This window comes from Curcuma longa, chromosome 14 (genome assembly GCF_044706935.1).
Source record: "Curcuma longa cultivar G26 ecotype Majalengka, Jawa Barat chromosome 14, ITB_CL_G26_1.1, whole genome shotgun sequence".
NCBI lineage: Eukaryota > Viridiplantae > Streptophyta > Magnoliopsida > Zingiberales > Zingiberaceae > Curcuma > Curcuma longa.
In genome coordinates, this window is record NC_133874.1 from 7,562,168 (window position 1) to 7,581,045 (window position 18,878).

Consider the following 18,878-nt stretch of genomic DNA (forward strand, 5'->3'; position numbering starts at 1 on the left):
TATTATAAAACTAAAGTTAACTTAGATTTTTAATATAATTTAACTATTACCAAAAAAGAAAAAACAGAAAAACAATTCGACGATGGTCGATCACCATCTAATTTGGTAATGTATAAAAGGTTGGAAAGTCGAAGTAGTGCTAGGGTTTTGCTTACCGTAGCTAGTGATGGCGTCGACCGAACCCGCGACCGCCGATGGAGTCGCTGGCGAGTTGGCCGGGACGACCCTCAGCAAGAAGCAGGCCAAGAAGCTGGCCAAGAAGGAGGCCATGGAGGATCGCAAGCAGCAGTCTTCCGCGTCGGCAGCCGCCGGTCGGGATGATCTCGCGGAGCCTGATCCATTCGCCACCAATTACGGCGACGTCCCGGTCGAGGAGATACAATCCAAGGCCATCAGCGGACGGGAGTGGACTGAGATCGGCGCGCTGGAGGCCCAGCTCTCTGGCCAGTCGGTGCTCATCCGGGGAGTCGCCCAGACGATTAGGCCGGTGAGCAAGAAAATGGCTTTTCTTGTCCTGAGGCAGTACATGAGCACAGTCCAGTGCGTGCTCTCCGTCGATAAGGAGTATGTGAGCCCTCAAATGGTGAAATTCGCCACAGCGCTCAGCAAGGAATCAATTGTAGACATTCAGGGGATAGTTTCAGTTCCCAAAGATCCGATAAAGGGAACAACCCAGCAAGTAAGTTGTTTATCCTTAAATTCTTTTGCCATCAAGTGCTGTCTGTGTTTGAGTCTGTGTTTGAAAGTTCATATTTTTGTCGATGAAATTGACGTTTGCTGCTAAGAATTGATCCTTCATTGTGAATGCTATCATTTATCAAATACTATAAAATAGGGAATTCAGAGATCAGAGAGTACTAATTGGTAAATCAAGAAGCTCGTCAAATTACTGTTGCTGCGTGTATCTAGTATTTTTTTCTCTAGCAGTGAACTGTTTCCAACTTTTATCAGGAGGTCTTCAGTATACATGCCAATACGAGATTGCTCAACTTACTAATTGTTTCCCTAACTTTTCTAATATCAGACATCAGTTTTACTTGTTTATTAGCTGTATGCACGATCATACGCTTATTCTATGCTACTTAATTCGGGTGCCTTAGTATGTTATGTAAGCCACATAAGACGTGTCTTTTACATGGAAGAGATTGCTGGCTTAGTAAATGTACATTGAAATGGAAAGTCAATTTAATCAGCTGATACTTTTTTGCAGGTGGAAGTTCAAATTAAAAAACTCTATTGTGTCAACAGATCTGTGCCTAATCTTCCTATTAATATTGAAGATGCTGCACGGAACGAGAAAGAAATTGAAAAGGCAGAACAGGTTAGTGATGAAATTTGACACTCTTAGTTATGAAATTTGAAATTCTTTAATTCTACATCATGGTGATCAGAAAAAAAAATGTGGTTTTATACTGGAAGTAAAACATTGAGTTCTTTATTTTTCTGTAATAAACCAAAACTTCATTTTCTGACTTTCAAAACAACTATGAATGACAGACTGGAGTGCAATTTGTTCGTGTTGGTCAAGATACACGTCTGAATTATAGAGTTCTTGACATACGGACTCCTGCAAATCAGGCAATTTTTCGCATTCAGTGTCATGTGGAGGATGTAAGTTTCACCTCATGTTCCACAGCTAACTTTTCCAAATAAATTTTCTTTTGCGCTAAGTAAATCTACATCAATAAATAAATTTTGTTTAAATTTAGTTTCTTAAATACTTCTTCAACTTGTTACTAGATGCACCTTATGGTTAACAATGATATATTATTTCTTTTTGTTTAATTGCTTGTCTAGAGACCCTTTGTAAAAACTTTTTGAATTTCCATTTGTGCCATGTGCTGATGTATTGTCAGTATTTTGCCTGTCAAATTCATTGTGGTTAACTGAAATTGGCCTTATCCTTAACATTTCACCGTGATAAAGAATAGTCTCACATCATATGTGATGTGAGGACACCTCTGGGTCAAGTAAAATAAAAAACTAAAGTTGACCTGTTTTTTGCTATCTTGAAATAGAAGCAGCATTCTTTGTTGAATAGGAGTATCCACTTCTTTAGGTTTGTATCCATTCAATGCAGTCTTTTTCATCAGCATATATTGGAATGAGGATTCACCTTTAAATTCTTGATCACTAGACCCAACGTCGAGTGAGAAATAAACTGTATTGACAAGGGTGTAATTATTATAAGATATGTTTGAAGGAATCGTGTAAAAAAGACCTAAAAAGCTATTTTTTACTTCATTTCTACCTTGATTAAGGGCAATAAGGTAGAAGAGTTTTCTATTTATATACATGTAAAATACCTCTTCCTAAAATGCATTTGATTGAGATAATTTTGTGAAAAATGTGTTTTATAAATATTTTAACCATATGTCTAGGTGTTTAGGCAATTTCTGCTATCTGAGGGATTTGTTGGAATACATACTCCAAAGTTGATAGCTGGTTCTAGTGAAGGTGGTTCAGCTGTATTCAAGCTTGACTACAAGGGGCAACCTGCATGCTTAGCACAATCACCTCAGCTTTACAAACAAATGGTAATTTGTGGGGGCTTTGGACGTGTTTTTGAAGTTGGATCTGTTTTTAGAGCCGAAGATTCATACACTCACAGACATTTATGTGAATTTGTTGGGCTTGATGTTGAAATGGAAATTAAAGAGCACTATTTTGAGGTAAGATTGGTTGATCATATCCTCTGACAAAGTATGCAATGGAAAATTTTTGAAGATCTCTTAATGTTTCTTGCAGGTTTGTGATATTGTGGATCATTTGTTTGTTGCAATGTTTGATGACCTGAATGAGAACTGCAAAACTGAACTTGATGCCATCAATAGGCAATATCCTTTTGAACCTCTGAAGGTAAAGGCTGTGGCATTTATGTTATCAAAAGATGTTAAAACCGTCTAATAAAAATCTTCTAGAAAACTGATGCTTGTCTAGTGGTATATTATGTTTTTCCTTCACAGTAGAATGCCTTTTCTTTACTTTCTTTTAATGGTGTTTTTTAATTCCATTTTATGTCATCTTTCAGTATCTGAGAAAGACTCTGAGACTTGATTTCCAGGAAGGCATTCAAATGCTTAAGGTGCATATCCTTTACTACAATTTAGGAACTTGTTTATTTTTATTATCTCCTTGTTGAACTTATGAGCCATCACTTCTTGCCATTATGTAGTGGCCATGGGCGTGTTGTGTCCTACTTCTCTACATTGTTCTCACTTGGTACTGAGAGATAATGCAATGAAGATTAACGCTGTTGGTTTATGGTTTTATGTAGCTTGGAAATGAAATCAAACTTTAATATGTGAAAGAAGAGAATATAGTGTATGTGACTTGTCCTTCCTCAAATGGATCTTCACGCCATTGGCATCGCATAACATCTATGAAGGTCACGCAACTATTTCCTTGGCACCTGCTTGGTCAAACCAACCATTTCAAGTATAACCACATATATAGATTTTCAATTAGTTATTTTATAGCTTTTTGCAGTAATAAACCTTAAGGAAGATTCAATTTCCATTGTTAGAAACAGTGTCTTATAATACTCATGAGAAATAAATGCTAGTGTTTCAAATACTTCACAAGTTATGCTTTTATGTGCTTGACAATGATGCTGTTCTCAATTTTTTCGAGGGCAGTTACCACTTTTGCCTACTTTTGTTGATTCTTACCATTATTCCCATGTATTTTCTCGACTAAAGAAATTAGCTTGACTGGTTCTACAGGAGGCTGGAGTAGAAGTTGATCCTCTAGGTGACCTGAACACAGAGGCTGAGAGGAAATTGGGTCGGCTTGTTCGTGAAAAGTAGTTTTGTTTTCACTTCCTTAGCTGATTCATTTTCTGGTTATATCAGAAGCATTGCTCAAATTCCTTATTTTTCCTTCTAACACAGGTATGCCACTGATTTCTACATCCTATGCCGGTATCCTTTGGCTGTAAGACCATTCTACACTATGCCCTGCTATGATGATCCAGCATACAGTAACTCATTTGATGTTTTCATTCGAGGTGTGAACTATGAGTGCTCATTTTTGTCAAAAAAATTTTTCAGTCACAGCATTTTAATCAATCTTAAAATATTTTATCTTGTATTTATACTTATGTAGTTACTTGCCATGTTCATGTGAACGTAAAACCAAGTTAAAATAAGTCAAAATTCTTCAAAATTAACTAAGATACCCATCATAGTGCAGCAGCTGTGACTTTAACCATCATCCCACAATGCTTATATAATATTTAGAGTCCCAGAAATTACTTCATAAAACATAGGTGCAGGAGTGCGGACAGATCCATGATCTCTTTCTTGAAACAAGAGGTGGTGTTATAGAATAACATTTGTATTAAAAAGTGCATTCGCAGCTGCTGTCTGTCAACATTGCCTAGTGTTTTTAGTTTCATCCATGTATTTCTGGGAAATAAAGTATTCATTATGATGAGATATGAACAGAATGTAAGGTAATTAAATTTGTTACAATGCAATGCCAATTGGGTTAGCACTTTTCTCTTTGGCTTGCCATAGCTCTGTAAACTACATACTGGATCAGCCATTTATATGATCAAAAGCAACTTTGCCAAATTTGTTGCAGTTACATTGTCTTCTGAATCACTTCCGGAGATTTTGAAATATAGCAGAATTAGGACTTATCCACTCTAATTGTCTTTTTTCTTGTAGGTGAGGAAATAATCTCAGGGGCTCAAAGAGTACACCTCCCCGAACTGTTGACCACTCGTGCAGAGGCATGCGGAATCGATGTAAAAACAATATCATCATACATTGACTCCTTCCGGTATATATCTTTCTCAATTGCTATTTTGGATTTTATACCACTGTCATTTTATATGCTCGTTTCCCTTTATGGTTGCAAAGATTCTAGAATTCATGTCTTTAGTTTGGTTTGCACGAAGACCCATAATGGTGGTGTTTTTACTAGATGCAATTGTGCTCCTTGCGTTTCACTTGAAATACTTTTCCTGGACAGGCATATTTTTCTCGTAAAAACAATTTTCTTGTGAAGTTGCATGTCCTTGAAACCCTAGTCGGACTGTTTTTCTCAATTTACACTCTACCAATGCAATGTTCAAATGATACTTTCAAGCTTATTATTTTGAAGATTGTTGATTCACTTTCTGATAAAAGTGCAAAGAAGAACACAATGTGGCGTGTTACTGTAAACAATTTTTGGATTACTTCTTCTTCTGCTTCATTTCTGTCTGTGTTCAATGGGCTATGTTTTTCAGGTATGGCGCTCCTCCTCATGGTGGATTCGGTGTCGGCTTGGAGCGTGTGGTTATGCTGTTCTGCGCCCTCAATAATATCCGGAAAACATCCCTCTTCCCCCGCGATCCTCAGAGGCTTGTTCCATAGAGACTTAGGAGGAAATTCCTCTAACCCAAAAACTTTCTTCTATCATTTGGCCAATTTCAAGAACATTCATCAGCTCCTTTCTTTTTTGTCACTGAATCACTATATTGAATAACATTTCAATTCACACAGGTTAGTTTTTTTTTTGTTTTTTGTTTAAATTAAACAGCTATGCAATCTTATGTGCAAGATGTACGATTTCATTGCCCATGGGAGTTCTTTGTTTTTTGAATTTTTTTTGTTTCTAATTTTCTCTTTTGCCAAGTAAATAAAGGAATTTAATTATTTTCTCCTCTTTATTCTCAACTTTAATTCCTATTTACTTACAATGGCAAAGGATTAGGAAAAAGAGTGATTTTCCTCTTAAATTATTTTTTAATAATTTAAGCATCAAATTCTTATAATTCGATTAATTGTGATTATTTTAATGTCATGAAAATTTTTTTGAAATGGAAAACGTAGATTAAATCGAAAAGCATATATAAATTTTATCTGGCGGTTCAATATCATAAATTTTTTTCCCTCGAAGGGTAATATACTTTTGCAAATCCGCATAAGAACAATATCTTTACATCAGAAAGACTTTAGCTTTGGATAAATTACTCTAAATAGAGAATATTTATATCTTTTTAATAAATTTAAGCTTCCATCCTTCTAACTTTCCTGAATGGAAAACTTCGAGATAAACTTTTCCTCTTTCCAAATAAACAAAAGAATCAAATTGTCGACTTCCATCCATACGCATCCATTATGCTCAGATAATCAAAAAAATCCTTGCAGTGATTCTTGAACAAATAGTGAGCAACAGATCCAAATGCTGTAAATTTTCTTTGGCATGCACGCTAAGTAGCGATTAGTAAATTAAATCCTACCATTAATCCACCAACAAGTAACCAAATGGATATAATTTTGAAAAAAATGAGCATGTGAAATTAATAAAGCTAATGAAGATTAACAAACTACACGAACTAAACACAAGTACAGAAGTACAGGTAACTAAACAGCTAAAGAATCAAGTGAACAATTCTCATTTATGTTTATGACATAAAAAACATAATTTAGCAAAATATGACAGTGACAAAGAGAAGCAAATGATCCAACAAGTACATTCTACGACTAAAAAGTCCTAAGACAGGTAACAAAAAAACACAGCTATTAATGATAACACACATACAAGCTACCATATTCCTTGTAGATTCCTAAAGCTAAAAGATCGTCTCTATCATAATTTGTTCCAGTGTGCCAATAGCTTCAGAGCCCTTGTTTCAGAGGTAGTTCAGTCGAGTTTGACAGATGAGAAGAGGTAGTGAACAAAACAGAAGGACGAAATGAATCCAACTGTACCAGTAGCCAGCATGATAGCAGTGACCATGAACAGTGAGTAGCCAAGGTAGAGTGTGGCAGACACAGGACCACTCAAGCTCTTAAGATCGAATATTAAATAGTTGATCGAGTATAAGAAGATGTAGATGGCTACGGATCCTGAAGAGAAGAAGGATTTCCACCACCATTTCCAATCCTCCACGCACAGATGCATGTAGGTCAGGACTAGAGAAACCTCCGCGCAGACGACGACGAGGAGAATCAACACAATTAAGAGAAACCCGAAGACATAGTAGACTCGCCCCATCCAGAGACTGGACATTATGAAGAAGAGTTCGATGAATAGAGTGCCGAATGGCAGAGTCCCAGCTCCGATAACCAGCAACCACGATGGGTACTTCTGCGGAGGGATCTCGCGAGGAATTTGATTAGTCCGGACAGGGAACTCAATATGTGATGCCTTGGCGCCGATGAATCCACCAGCAAGAGTGAGTGGAAGTGAGATGCAGAACCACAGCAGCAGCAGCACAATGAACAAGGAAATTGGGATTGCGCCAGTGCTATGGCTGCCCCATAGCAGGAAATTCAATGTGGTGAGGATCAGGAAGGCGATGCCGGGGAAGAAACAAGCTACGCGCCAGGAAACAGAGATCCAACCAGAATGATTCCCTCCTTTGATCGTCTTCCACATCCTAACAGCAACATATCCTGCTGCAATTCCAAGAATCAGGTAGAAGAACAACATCCCCGTGACGAGGGTGCCCCGAGATGCGGGGGACATGAATCCAAGTGCGGCGAAGAAGATGGTGACAACTGCCATGCCAAGAATCTGCACACCATCACCCACCATAACGCAAAGCAACATTGGATGACTAGGGGCCCTGAAGACATCTCCAACAACAAGTTTCCACCCGGAGAGCTCCTCGTTCATCTGCGCTTGCGCCTCCTTATCCAGCTCTTCGTACCGGGTAAGATCCCTTCGAACAGTTCTCAATAAGATCACAAGAACGATGCCGGCCAAGAAAGCAATCACCATTAGTGAATTAAGGATAGAGAACCAGTGGACCTTGGCTCCCTCCATCTTCAAATAAGCATCCCAGCGAGAGGGCCACTTGATATCGCTCTCGACGAAGGCAACCTCGTAGGTGAAGGCTATAGGTTGGTTCTCGTTTACCTTCATGGCCACAGTAGTAGGATCGCATTCGACCTTGGCCGGGTACTTGTCATACATCTTCAAATTCTTGGTTTTCTCGAGATTGTGCAGGACGCTGCATGGCACGACCTCGAATCCAACCACCATCCAGCCTGCCTTTCCAGATCTCGACTTATCTGCGGTCTGGATCACATCGGCTGCGTCACCAGTGCTTCCCATCGCCACATTGGTCTCTTCGTACTTGTGCACCAAAACAGTGAACTTTAGATGATTGAACACATAGTAGGAATTGGCGGCTCTGACTCCGATTGGGTAGCCCGTCCACCGGAGGACGAAATCGTCCTTCCTGGCGTACCGAATCGCCGGTAGGTTCTCGAGGATGACGTTGACCTGGTACATCTCATCGATCCGCTTCTTGAGGAGGTTGAAGTCTTCAGCCGAGAGGGGATTCGTTTGGCAGACGAAGACCTCGGAATCGTTGGTGAACATCTTGAACTGGTAGGGGGAGTTCTCGATGCGGTCTCCCATGAGGAGCTCCCCTAGATTCTCGGCGCTGTCCTTGATTCCATCTTGAGGGCGGCAGAAGGGGAGACTGTAGTAGCTGAAAGGAAGCTCGGTCTCGATGGAGGTAAGCGAGTTAACCTTCACCGGCAGGACCTCTCCGACAGGATACTCGTGAGGGTAGCTTCCAGGTAGATAAAACCCGTCGCCGGATCGAAGAAAGGCCAGGCAGCAGAAAACAAGGAACCAGAAGGCAGATCCGAAGAAAGATGTCATCTTGTTGCCGGATCCGGAAGCGAAACCCATCTCCGGTCGGCTTCTCTCGCAGATCTGAGGAAAATGAGATGGTAAACGGATCGAGAAGAGAAAACCTAGGATTTTTCTTTTGAAGGAATACAGAAGCAGATCTGGAAATCTCCACGTCGGTTTCGACGACGAAAATGGGAGAAAAATCAAGGAACAGAGTTGACAGGAGAGATCTAACCTTAGCACGTTTGCGTGCGTGCCTTCGATCGGAGATCCAGATCCACCGACGGAGGTAGTCGATAGGGATTCGAGGAGAGAGCGGAGAAATGAGCAGACGAAGCCGTAATTTATGGCTGCGATCTTGCAACTGTTCGAGGCGAGTGAACTTGCCCAAATTAGTCATTTTATATAATTGTCTATATATTTTATTTTTCTTCAAAATAGTCTTCTGTTAAAATTATTACTATTATAAATTTCCTAAGAATTTCTAAAATCTTTAATCATTTAATCTTTTATTGTTACCATCTTAAAAAATATGGCTGACTATATTTGCAATTTTAAACTAAGCACCTAGCGTTTTTAAATATCTAGATTATACATATTACTTTTTTTAATTAGGCATCGATATTTTCACATGATCCCTCTTTAAACCCTTGGTTATGCCTTTTTTGATTCTTTGTCCCCTTGTTCAAACAGCCAATGGCCAAACATATAGCGGAGTGCTAAATAGTCATTTCGATAAATTAAAAAATATAATGCATAATTTGAATATTTAAAAACATAGTTCAAATTAACTTAATTCATTGAAATTAATAATAGCCAAATACAGCATTTGGCATTGATACACGCTAGCTGAAAATATTATCGGGTTGTACAGATTAAATTTAATTTTTTTAACGAGTCTAATTAATCTTAGATGACTTAACCCATAGCCAAAAATTGGAGTACAAAAATTTCTAATTTTTTTTATAGAAAAATACATGGTGGAGAATAAATATACACAATATATGATTATAAATAGATAAATTAATTATATTAATAATCAACAGAGGTAATAAAAAATAACAAACTTATTTTGAATTTAAAAGGTAATTTGAAAAGAACTTTTAAAAGATAAAATAAAATGAAATTCATTAAAGAGAAAATAATCCATTATCATTTTCAAATCCCCACTGTAGCATATAAGAAAATTATTTGACACAATAAAATCAAGCAAGACATAATGGATAATTTTTAAACAATCAACAAAAATGATTACTAGAAGAAAAAAAAACAATATAGATTAACAATAAGATTGCCAATGAATTTGTCATCACAAGTGGGATAACATAGCATAATTTCAAGTAAGCTTGAGGGCCATAATTTTAATGAAGCACCTACCTCCTAATTCATCTAAGAATTGTTTCCAATATCTCATACTTACTGATGTTAACCCTTTGGTAGCATGAATGCATCTCCTTGTGCTACCACAATATCAGAGGAATTAATAAAGTTTTCGAAGACTCATTAATTGATTTAGTCTGTTAGTTTCAAAGAATCATGTGGAAGAGATGAAACACCATTAAAAGGAAAAGAAAAGACTGAAGGCCTTTCTGAGTGACTCCAAAGTCAAATAAATAAATAAACCAAGAGAAACTCATATTCATGGTGAGATTACTTTTGTATGAATGGCATAAGGGCCTCTGGATACATGGGTACATGAAGGTCAGCTAGGGGGAGAAGTTTCCAAACAATCTTTGTAGGCAAATGAAGGAGATATAGAAATATAGGTGAGTAAACTACTGTTCACTAGGGGATAAGAACATTTTAGCCATTAGTTGTATCTACAAGTTAACAAATTGATAGTCTCATTTGAGCAAGTTGTTACTAGTGGTATCCAAGAATACCAATCATATTAATTGAAGCTTATGAAAAGAGTTGCTTGTTGATGGTGGAATCACCATTTGACCCTCCAATGATACTGATTGCCAATTAGAACAATTACTGCTTCATTTGGATTAATGCACCTTATTAGTGTATCTTAGGTCCTTCAATTTGTCAGTCAACTGGAATCAATAGTTTCACCATCCCTAACTATGTTTCTAGTTGGCATTACACCAACAGGCAACTGAAGTATTCAAAAGGTGTCTAATCATGCTGCTTGCTGCATAGGAGATATACTAGTGTGTAGCATCAAGATCTAATCATGTCTATTCTTAGAGGATGTAGCTATGGCCATAGTTTAGGACATGAAATATCATGAAGTTAAATAATGATATACAATGAGTGATTGAAACAGGAATACACACACAGGAACATTCAAAATACCTATAAGAATAAGTAGAGACAAAGAACACCATTCAAATGCTACTTCAAATCCCGAAGAAGCTAATTTTAAAGTACTTATGCATCAAAGTAAATCTCAGGTGTGATAAATTTCACTTTAAAAACAATCTCCACTAGACTCAGACAGCACATAATAAGATGCAAAATGAAAATCTGTTATATAAGGCATGATTCATGTGAAAGCTGACAAAAACAAACAAGAAGAACAAACGAGTGGATCAGGCGCATCCTCAAAACCCTAACTTGGTTCGACGCCAATGCCTGCGCTTCGCGTTGTACCTGAGCAACCAAGCGAAACAATACGTTAACAGATCAGATGGCAATGGGGAAAAAGGTAACAACCAACTAAAGCAGACGCACCTGATGGTGTTGTCCGTCCGCAGGCGGATCCAGTGAGGAATTGGCCTGTTCTGCCTCATCTTCTTCGCCAGCTTCTTCTTGATCCGCAACGTCTTGTGCGACGGCTAAAAACAAGAAATTAAGATCGAAGAACTCGATTTGACCATTCGGATCGACATGATCGGAGACAAGGAGGAGACGGCGAGGAGAATCTTACCATTTCCGCTGCTGATAAGAGCTCCGGGCGGCCGCAGCGAAACCTTGGAGTCGAAGCCAACTGAAGAAACCCTAAGTTGGTGGATACGTTCGCAAATATATAGCCTGATAGAAAGGGCCTTCCCTGGGCCCAATTCGGCCCATGTTTAATTTGTTTATCGATATAATACTAATACTAATAATATAATTATAATTAATTATAAAAAATAGAAACATATTATTTTAATTTTTAAATTTTTAAAATTGCATTTCTTTCCTCACTCCTCAAATAATTACTACTTTGAGGTGCGAATAATTTAGCTTTTGCATGATGATTCTTAAATTTGTATTTATTAATTAAATTTAATTGCATTTATTAGTTGGAGCTGTGTTGTTAATTTTAGATAGATTTCTAAGCTTTGAGTGGAAGGATGTTTAACTAAATATATGTTGCTTATTTTTAATCTAATGAGTTTCTCAAGTGTTAGTAACAAACACCTACTAATCAATTTTGGGGTTCACAAGTTGATTAAGTTGTCTTAGTCTCATTAATTTCCAAACATCTAAATTAATTCATAATTAAGTTCTTAATAGCTTCATTAGGAATAGTTAATAATATATTAACATGGCAATTCGTATTGTAAACTACAAAAAAAAAAAATCACACCATATGGGTCAATAGTAAAAGTTCAATGGATTAATCAAGCACTCATGGATTAAATTACCAACTACGATGCATTAGTAAGATATTATAAACTTCTTTTATAATATTTATTCCTTTTGTGATTTCGAGTAATAGTCAACTAGATTTTAAAACTCAAACCTAACACGTATGCTTAATGTTAACCATTTGGTAAAAACATTGAAACGTTATTGCTAAGAAATTAGGATTGGATTTAGTCCATTGTTCAAGCATTCAACCATCAAATCTCAACTTGGTCATTGAGCATTCATCAAAATGTCAAAACTCCTCCACCAAGTTTGACCTTCTCTTTTCCTTCCTACCTTTTTTTTTTAATCTCGCATTTGATTTTTCTCACCTATTTATTCCAATAAGGACACCATCAGACTTAAAAGTATTGAGTCAATAAATCTCGAATAAAGTAAATAAAATTCAATAAATTTTAAAAATAAATGATATTATTATTATTAGTTGTAAATAAGTAAATATTAGAAATTAAAATTTTAGAATCAGAGGGAGATGGTTAAGGTCACCGACCTGTGAGAGTTCACCGCCGTGGCCTTGTAGGTTTATATTGCGACCCCTTCTCGCTCTTCCGATCAAAATCAAGTTCTTGTTCAATTTCGATTCGTGAGTGTTGGATTTGGAGAGAGAGCATGCCGGATCGCATCCTGGTGTGCTTCCGGGGCGGCGCGGCCGCGGGGCCGTCGGCGCCGAGTTTGACGACGTCGGTGTACGAGACTTGCCTCGGTGTCGCCAGCCTCACCTGGTCCCGCGCCGCCCTCGGCGTCTCCCTCTGCGCCGTCCTCCGCTTCTACGCCGATGCGGAAGAGGTGGTGCTTTCGTTCTGCATCCGGCCGTGGTTGCTGTGGAAGCGGCGGGGGACGCGGCGGTTCCACCTCAAGGACCGCCGCCGCGTCGACTTCAATTGGGACCTCACCCGTGCGCGCTTCCCGCCCGGAGGCGGCCCCGAGCCGGTCACCGGGTACTCCGTCTCCGCCTCCCTCGATGGTGCGGTGTTCCTCGTCGCCGGGGATCTTGCCGACGCGGCCCACAGGAAGTCCAAAGCCCATCCGCCACATAACCCTCCGACGCAGCCCCCGATCTCGAGGCGGGAGCACGTGGTGTTAGGGGACCACGGCGGGGGGAAATCCTACCGCACGCGGGCCAGGTTCGGCGGCCAGGATCACCAGATAGCGATCGATCTGGAAGCGAAGGAGAAGGGCCGAGAGGCTGCTATGTCGGTGGAGATCGACGGGGAGCGGATCCTGCTGGTGCGCCGCCTCCGGTGGAAGTTCCGCGGGAGCGAGAAGGTCGAGCTCGGCGAAAGCAAGATCCAGGTCTCGTGGGACCTCCATAAGTGGTTCTTTCAGGCCAAGGACGAAGGGGCATCCGCCGGCGCTGCTGCCGATGCGGAAGAGAAGGGCCAGGCCGTGTTCCTTCTCCGATTCGAGGAGGATGAGAAGCAAACCGGGAACAGAGTGTACAAAGGTTTACCGGCGGCGGGGTACAACACCGATTGGGGCAGAGACAGCGGCGACGGCTACGGTTGGGCAAGGAAGAGGAGGAGGAGGAGGAGACTGATGAAGACCGACTCCTCTTCCTCGTCCGCGTCGACGGGGAGCGCATCGACGGTGATTGAGTGGGCGAGCGCGGAGGAGGAGGAAATGCGGGGGGCGGAAGGCTTCTCGCTGTTGGTATGCGCCTGGAAAACCTAATGACATCATCATAGACTTTTATTTGATTACTGGAAAATATAAATAATAAAAAAATCCATTTTTTTATGAAAAAAAAAGTTATTTTGCTTTCATTCTATTGAAGATCTTGTTTAACAATTATTTGTAAAGACAAAGTGAATTGATTGATTGTATTTGTTGAACAAATTTGAGTGACAAAATGTACACGCAAATTATCTACCATGAATAATAACTAACTCGTGGAAGAGATCATAAAATTTGTACTTTGTTGCTGAAGCTGATTAAAGATAAGTCAAATAAGTTGCACCTAGCTATGTCAAAGTCAACCAAAGTCTTAATTGCATGTTCGTCGCATTTTCTTGATCCAAAATTGAATAGTTCAAGGAAAAGAAGACATTTTGCACAACATTCACTTCAAGACAAGGAGAGATTCACTGTCTGTGTTGGACTCTAACTCCTCGATTATCCTTTTTCTTTAATAGTAGAATTAACAATCAAAGAAATATAATTATCTATATAACTTTTTTAAGACAAAAACCTTTTTTTTTTTGTAATATCGGTTCTATGTTAATTTTTTTAATCAAAAAGAACACTCCATACCTTATAAAATAATATAATTATCCTATTATTATTTCTCTTATTTTTTCCGTTTCAATTGACATATTATAATAGTTATTAATTCGTAACCGTTAAATAATTATAATAATTATAATTTCATAACTATTATAATGTAAATATTAAATTTTAAACTTTAACAACTCATAATTTTTTACTAAGTCAACCACTAGACGCACAATACGTGAATGTTAAAATTATAAAATACATAATATATTAAATTAAAATTCATTTAGAAATCTCTAATTTAATATATTGTGTATCCAATAATAAAAAAAATTTTGATCTTTCAAATTTTTCAATTTAATATTCTACATTGTGCTACTGCAATGTGTCAATTTAAATGAGAAAATAATAATAATAATAATAATAATAATAATAATGAAAATGAATTACTACCCTATAATATAAAAGAATTGTAAATTATTTTTTTGATAAAGAATCAATATGAAACTACATCTTGATAATTCCAAAAAAAAAACGCTATTTTAATTTTTGCCTAATTTTTATTTAATTCGCTAAAATTCATCCTTTTCACACTCAAAATCCAACTGATCCCTAATTAGTAATTCGTAGATCCACATATGCACCAAACACAATTCACCTAGAACAGCTTCATTCTAGCGCTCTGAGATCATCAGCCTTGCATTGTACCTCCACCGGCAAGCCTCTCTTTCCTTCTCATGTATATTTAGCTTGGCGCGCTCCAGAGCGCACTCCAAAGCTATGATTCTCTCCTTTTGCCTCGAGTCGAGGAGTTCATGTAGTTTCCTCGCGAGTTCCGGAGCTGAAACGCCGGCGAAGACCTTACCGTCCCCGCCACCGAAGTCGGTGATCACTTCTCCATTGTGTGAACCTTCATGGCCAGTGCAGTGGAAGGAAGACTCTAACTCCACAATGCCTTCTTGTCGCCTTGTTTGCACCAGTTGGTCGAGTCTAGCCCTCAACTCTTTTGCAGAAACTCCACCATGTAAACTTTTCTCTTCGCTATCATCTTCACTAGATTCAGCAACTAACTGCGATTCGAAGATCTAGTTAGTCTATCGACGAAAAGAAAGAGATAGCTAGGGAAGATTATTCGAATAGCATGACTTAGTGGCACCTCCATCTTGAGGTCTTTTCTTCTGTTCTTGAAATGTCTTCAGATTTTGATTCTGTCTGAGGCTCATGGAATGAAATCTTGCCCCTTGGAGAGGAAATGTAATTTTGATTGTTTCCGGATTCAAGTCTTTTTGGAGAGCGATCGAGTTTGATTCCTTCAAGTAAGATTTCCATTTGCTTTCTGAGTTCAATCATTTTGTCGATCTCGGAGGAGCTTCTTGCGAAGAGAAGAGATAGAGCAAATCCCATCCCTAAGTTTAAACAGAGTTCGTCAGTCTTCTTCCCTGGAATTTGCAGAAAAAAATCAGAAATTTTTAATGATCTCGAGATTTGAAAAGCTTTATGTTCAAAATAAAACTGGCGAGATAAGGACCTGAACTATAGTCTTTCCCGACGTCTGTCTCACTTCCGTCCACCGGAGTAGCCACCGGCTGCGGCGGCAGCTCCTCCACCTCGGCCGCCATCGCTTTCTCCTCTCTCGCTCTGATCCTGCCCGTCGGGCGCTTCCGAATGGACGAGAGAAGCAAACGCGAGATTAAACTGCGAGGAGAATCCGCACAGGGAAGGTCACCGCTGCCGCCGCCACCTGCGGCGACGGATACAGAAGAGCGATGCGCGCACAAGAAAAGTTCTCGCCTTTTCTCTCTCCTCGCGTTCTCCACCGTCGCCGCCGCCTCCGCCCTGAAGCTCCCCTGTTCCCCGTGCGCCGCCGCCGCGGCGCAGAAGCAGAGCACCTTCCCCCGCTTCCTACCAAAGGGAAGATCATGCCCGCCTTCGCCGGCGACAGAACCTGAAACAGAGGAGGGATTCATCGCCGCCCTCCGGCTCACCTTGTCCCCGCGCGCCTCTGCGGCCGAGGCGCAGAAGCAGAGCACCTTGCCCTGTTCGCGTGCGCAAGCCATCTCTTGCGGTCGCCGACGGAAAGGAGATGAGCCCGTGGGCGGTTAATTTATAAGCGTGGATGGAAGTTTCGACGGCGGGAAGAGATGGAATGCACGAGGACGCGGGAAAGGAACCCATTGGCCAATGCTTCCCATCGCGGGAAACAATGAAACAAATTACTCGATTTAAATATCAAATCTCGTAGTTTAAATTATAATTATTAAACAAAATTGTGAAAAATGGTTCGAAATGGATTCAAAATTTTGATTTTTGAATTGAGAGGAGAGGAGAGGAGTTATGGGAGTTGATCGATCAGTCACAGGGATGGCGTGAGGAATTGCTTCAGACATTAAATGCCTGTCAATTATTGAAATGATTATTCTGGCAGTAAATGCCATGCCATTCTCTTCAGTAATTTGAATTTTAAAGAAACTAAAATTATTTACGACTTCGACAGGGCCGCATGAAAATTTTGAATTATCGAAAACGCATACAATTTTTACTATTTTCAAAAGATATATATTTAATTATACTTTTATTTTTTACACGCATTCAACTCCTCTCTCTCCTCTTCCTAATCTGCATACAATTTCTCTTTCCTTTCTTCTTTTTCTCTTAAATTAAATTAAATTAAATATTAATAAATAATCCTCTACATTTATTTATTTTTATTTTTAAAAGTTTAATACAAAATTTTAAATATATAAGAAATGGTTAATAAAACAATGAAAATATTTTATTCTATTTTTTAATATCTTTAATTTTTTAATATCTAATAATAAAATAATAAAAAAAACAAGCATACAATTAATAATCAAAGTTAATTTGATTAATAAAATAAAAAATCACTTCGGTATTAGTTAAAAATCATTAACTCAACTTTAAAAAAAATTGATAAATCCCAGTTAGTCTTATGGACTCAATCCCTGAGGGTGGCCGGTCCGGTCCCTGGACTTCCTTGCCTAACCTCCAGTTAAAACTTGCCTATTTAGCGTCCAATTAAGACTTTTTTCTTTGTCTAACCATTAGTTAATTAGAGTTTTCCCTAATAATAATCATCTGGTCAACTTTAACCTTGCTGAACTTCACTTATATCCAAAAATTAAATTTTATTTAGATTAATTTTTGGTCAAACTGACTAGACACAAGTACATCATTGAAACTCTAGGGGCTCACTACGCCAATAGTAGACGGCTTGGATTTTTAAAATTTTATAATGAAATGAAAATGTGGAGTGTGTAGAAAGTAGATATGATGAGAAATTTTGGTTTTAACTTTCCCACATGAAGTTATATATATGTCCGTGTCATAAGATGAACATAGGGCATTTGTATTTTTAAAATTTTGTCATAAGATGATAGAGATTATAAGTACGTAGAAGGTATATATGATGTCAAATCATGATCGTGTATCAATTAACACAGATTAGGATGTTGATTTTTGAAGTTCAGTACCAAAATGAGACTGATTTTCATAAACTAACATCGTAGTTTGTGCTAATTGACACGCGATCATAATTTTATCTACGTGTATTATGATCATTATTTTTGTTTAAGATGCGTGTTGGTTTTTAAGTAGGACCAAAGTGATTTTTTATTTTTATTTTTTTAATAAAATCAACCATTATTATTAATTTTATAATTAGATATTAAAAATTAGAGGAAAATATTTTTAATGTTTTATTAACCATCTGTTTATATTTTTAATTTTTTATTAAATTTTAAACTTAAAAATAAAAATAAATAAATTTAAAGGATTAGTTATTAACATTTAAATGATGTTTAAATTAGTTTAATTTAATTTAAGAGGAAAGAGAAATTGTATAGAAGGAGAGAAAAAGAAAAAAATTATATACATGCAGATTAATAAAATTATAATTAAGTGCGTAACCATATATCTTTTAGAATTTTGAAATGTTATTGAGAATTTACATAATTATTTATGAAACTGAAGCTACTGCGTGTGAACGATGAACCATGAACAACATTTCCAGTACTTGAACATTTTAGTCTGCTTCTTTAGACTCTGTCCACGGCATTCTCCAGGCGTCCAGTACGGCAGTCCAATTAAGTGGAATAGTTGTTAGCAATTCAGAAATTTAATTTAAAATATGAAAATAAAAATAAATAAATAAATAAATTAGTGATTTTATAGTGTAAAGGTTTTCATGTGATATAAATACTAGCTAGATTTCCAGAGTAGTCAAAATACTTTTTGTTTACTGATAATTTAGAGGATAATAAATCTGAAAAAAAAAGTCAGATATTTTAGGAAACTGATGCATTGCCAAAAAAGTATAACGTACGACTTTGACCAACTTTGATTGCGCTTACCGCTTTATAATGTTCTTGTCGCCGACACTTTCTGCTCTCTAATCTTCTTATTTCTCCTTGTTATTTTGGCTGTGACAAAATCTGCAGCCTGCAGGGCTTTCAAAGACGTACTCCATTTTTACG

The 18,878-nt window shown here is 38.0% G+C and overlaps 4 protein-coding genes and 1 pseudogene across 4 annotated transcripts; 2 read left to right on the plus strand and 3 right to left on the minus strand.

Moving 5' to 3' along the window:
* The first annotated feature begins 150 nt into the window (after positions 1-150).
* Positions 151-5,490, plus strand: LOC141845133 (aspartate--tRNA ligase 2, cytoplasmic-like). The gene is made up of 10 exons (XM_074733182.1): positions 151-679; positions 1,211-1,321; positions 1,498-1,611; positions 2,382-2,672; positions 2,749-2,859; positions 3,032-3,085; positions 3,726-3,805; positions 3,894-4,009; positions 4,674-4,788; positions 5,240-5,490. The coding sequence occupies exons 1-10, from the start codon at positions 167-169 to the stop codon at positions 5,364-5,366; spliced, it is 1,632 nt and encodes a 543-aa protein (XP_074589283.1). The 5' UTR covers positions 151-166; the 3' UTR covers positions 5,367-5,490.
* Positions 5,491-6,375: 885 nt separating this feature from the next.
* LOC141845074 (transmembrane 9 superfamily member 11-like) lies at positions 6,376-8,892 on the minus strand. Its single transcript, XM_074733111.1, has 2 exons — positions 8,825-8,892; positions 6,376-8,670 (listed from the first exon to the last, which is right to left on the minus strand). Exon 2 carries the CDS (start codon positions 8,644-8,646, stop codon positions 6,640-6,642), a length of 2,007 nt encoding a protein of 668 aa, XP_074589212.1. The 5' UTR covers positions 8,647-8,670; positions 8,825-8,892; the 3' UTR covers positions 6,376-6,639.
* Positions 8,893-10,930: 2,038 nt separating this feature from the next.
* On the minus strand, positions 10,931-11,621 carry LOC141845352 (large ribosomal subunit protein eL39). The gene is made up of 3 exons (XM_074733419.1): positions 11,468-11,621; positions 11,272-11,375; positions 10,931-11,190 (listed from the first exon to the last, which is right to left on the minus strand). Exons 1-3 carry the CDS (start codon positions 11,468-11,470, stop codon positions 11,142-11,144), a joined length of 156 nt encoding a protein of 51 aa, XP_074589520.1. The 5' UTR covers positions 11,471-11,621; the 3' UTR covers positions 10,931-11,141.
* A 1,162-nt stretch (positions 11,622-12,783) lies between these two features.
* Positions 12,784-13,874, plus strand: LOC141845514 (uncharacterized). Its single transcript, XM_074733571.1, has one exon. It carries the CDS (start codon positions 12,784-12,786, stop codon positions 13,843-13,845), a length of 1,062 nt encoding a protein of 353 aa, XP_074589672.1. The 3' UTR covers positions 13,846-13,874.
* Positions 13,875-15,059: 1,185 nt separating this feature from the next.
* Positions 15,060-16,352, minus strand: LOC141844759 (protein POLAR LOCALIZATION DURING ASYMMETRIC DIVISION AND REDISTRIBUTION-like; annotated as a pseudogene).
* Between the last annotated feature and the right edge of the window lie 2,526 nt (positions 16,353-18,878).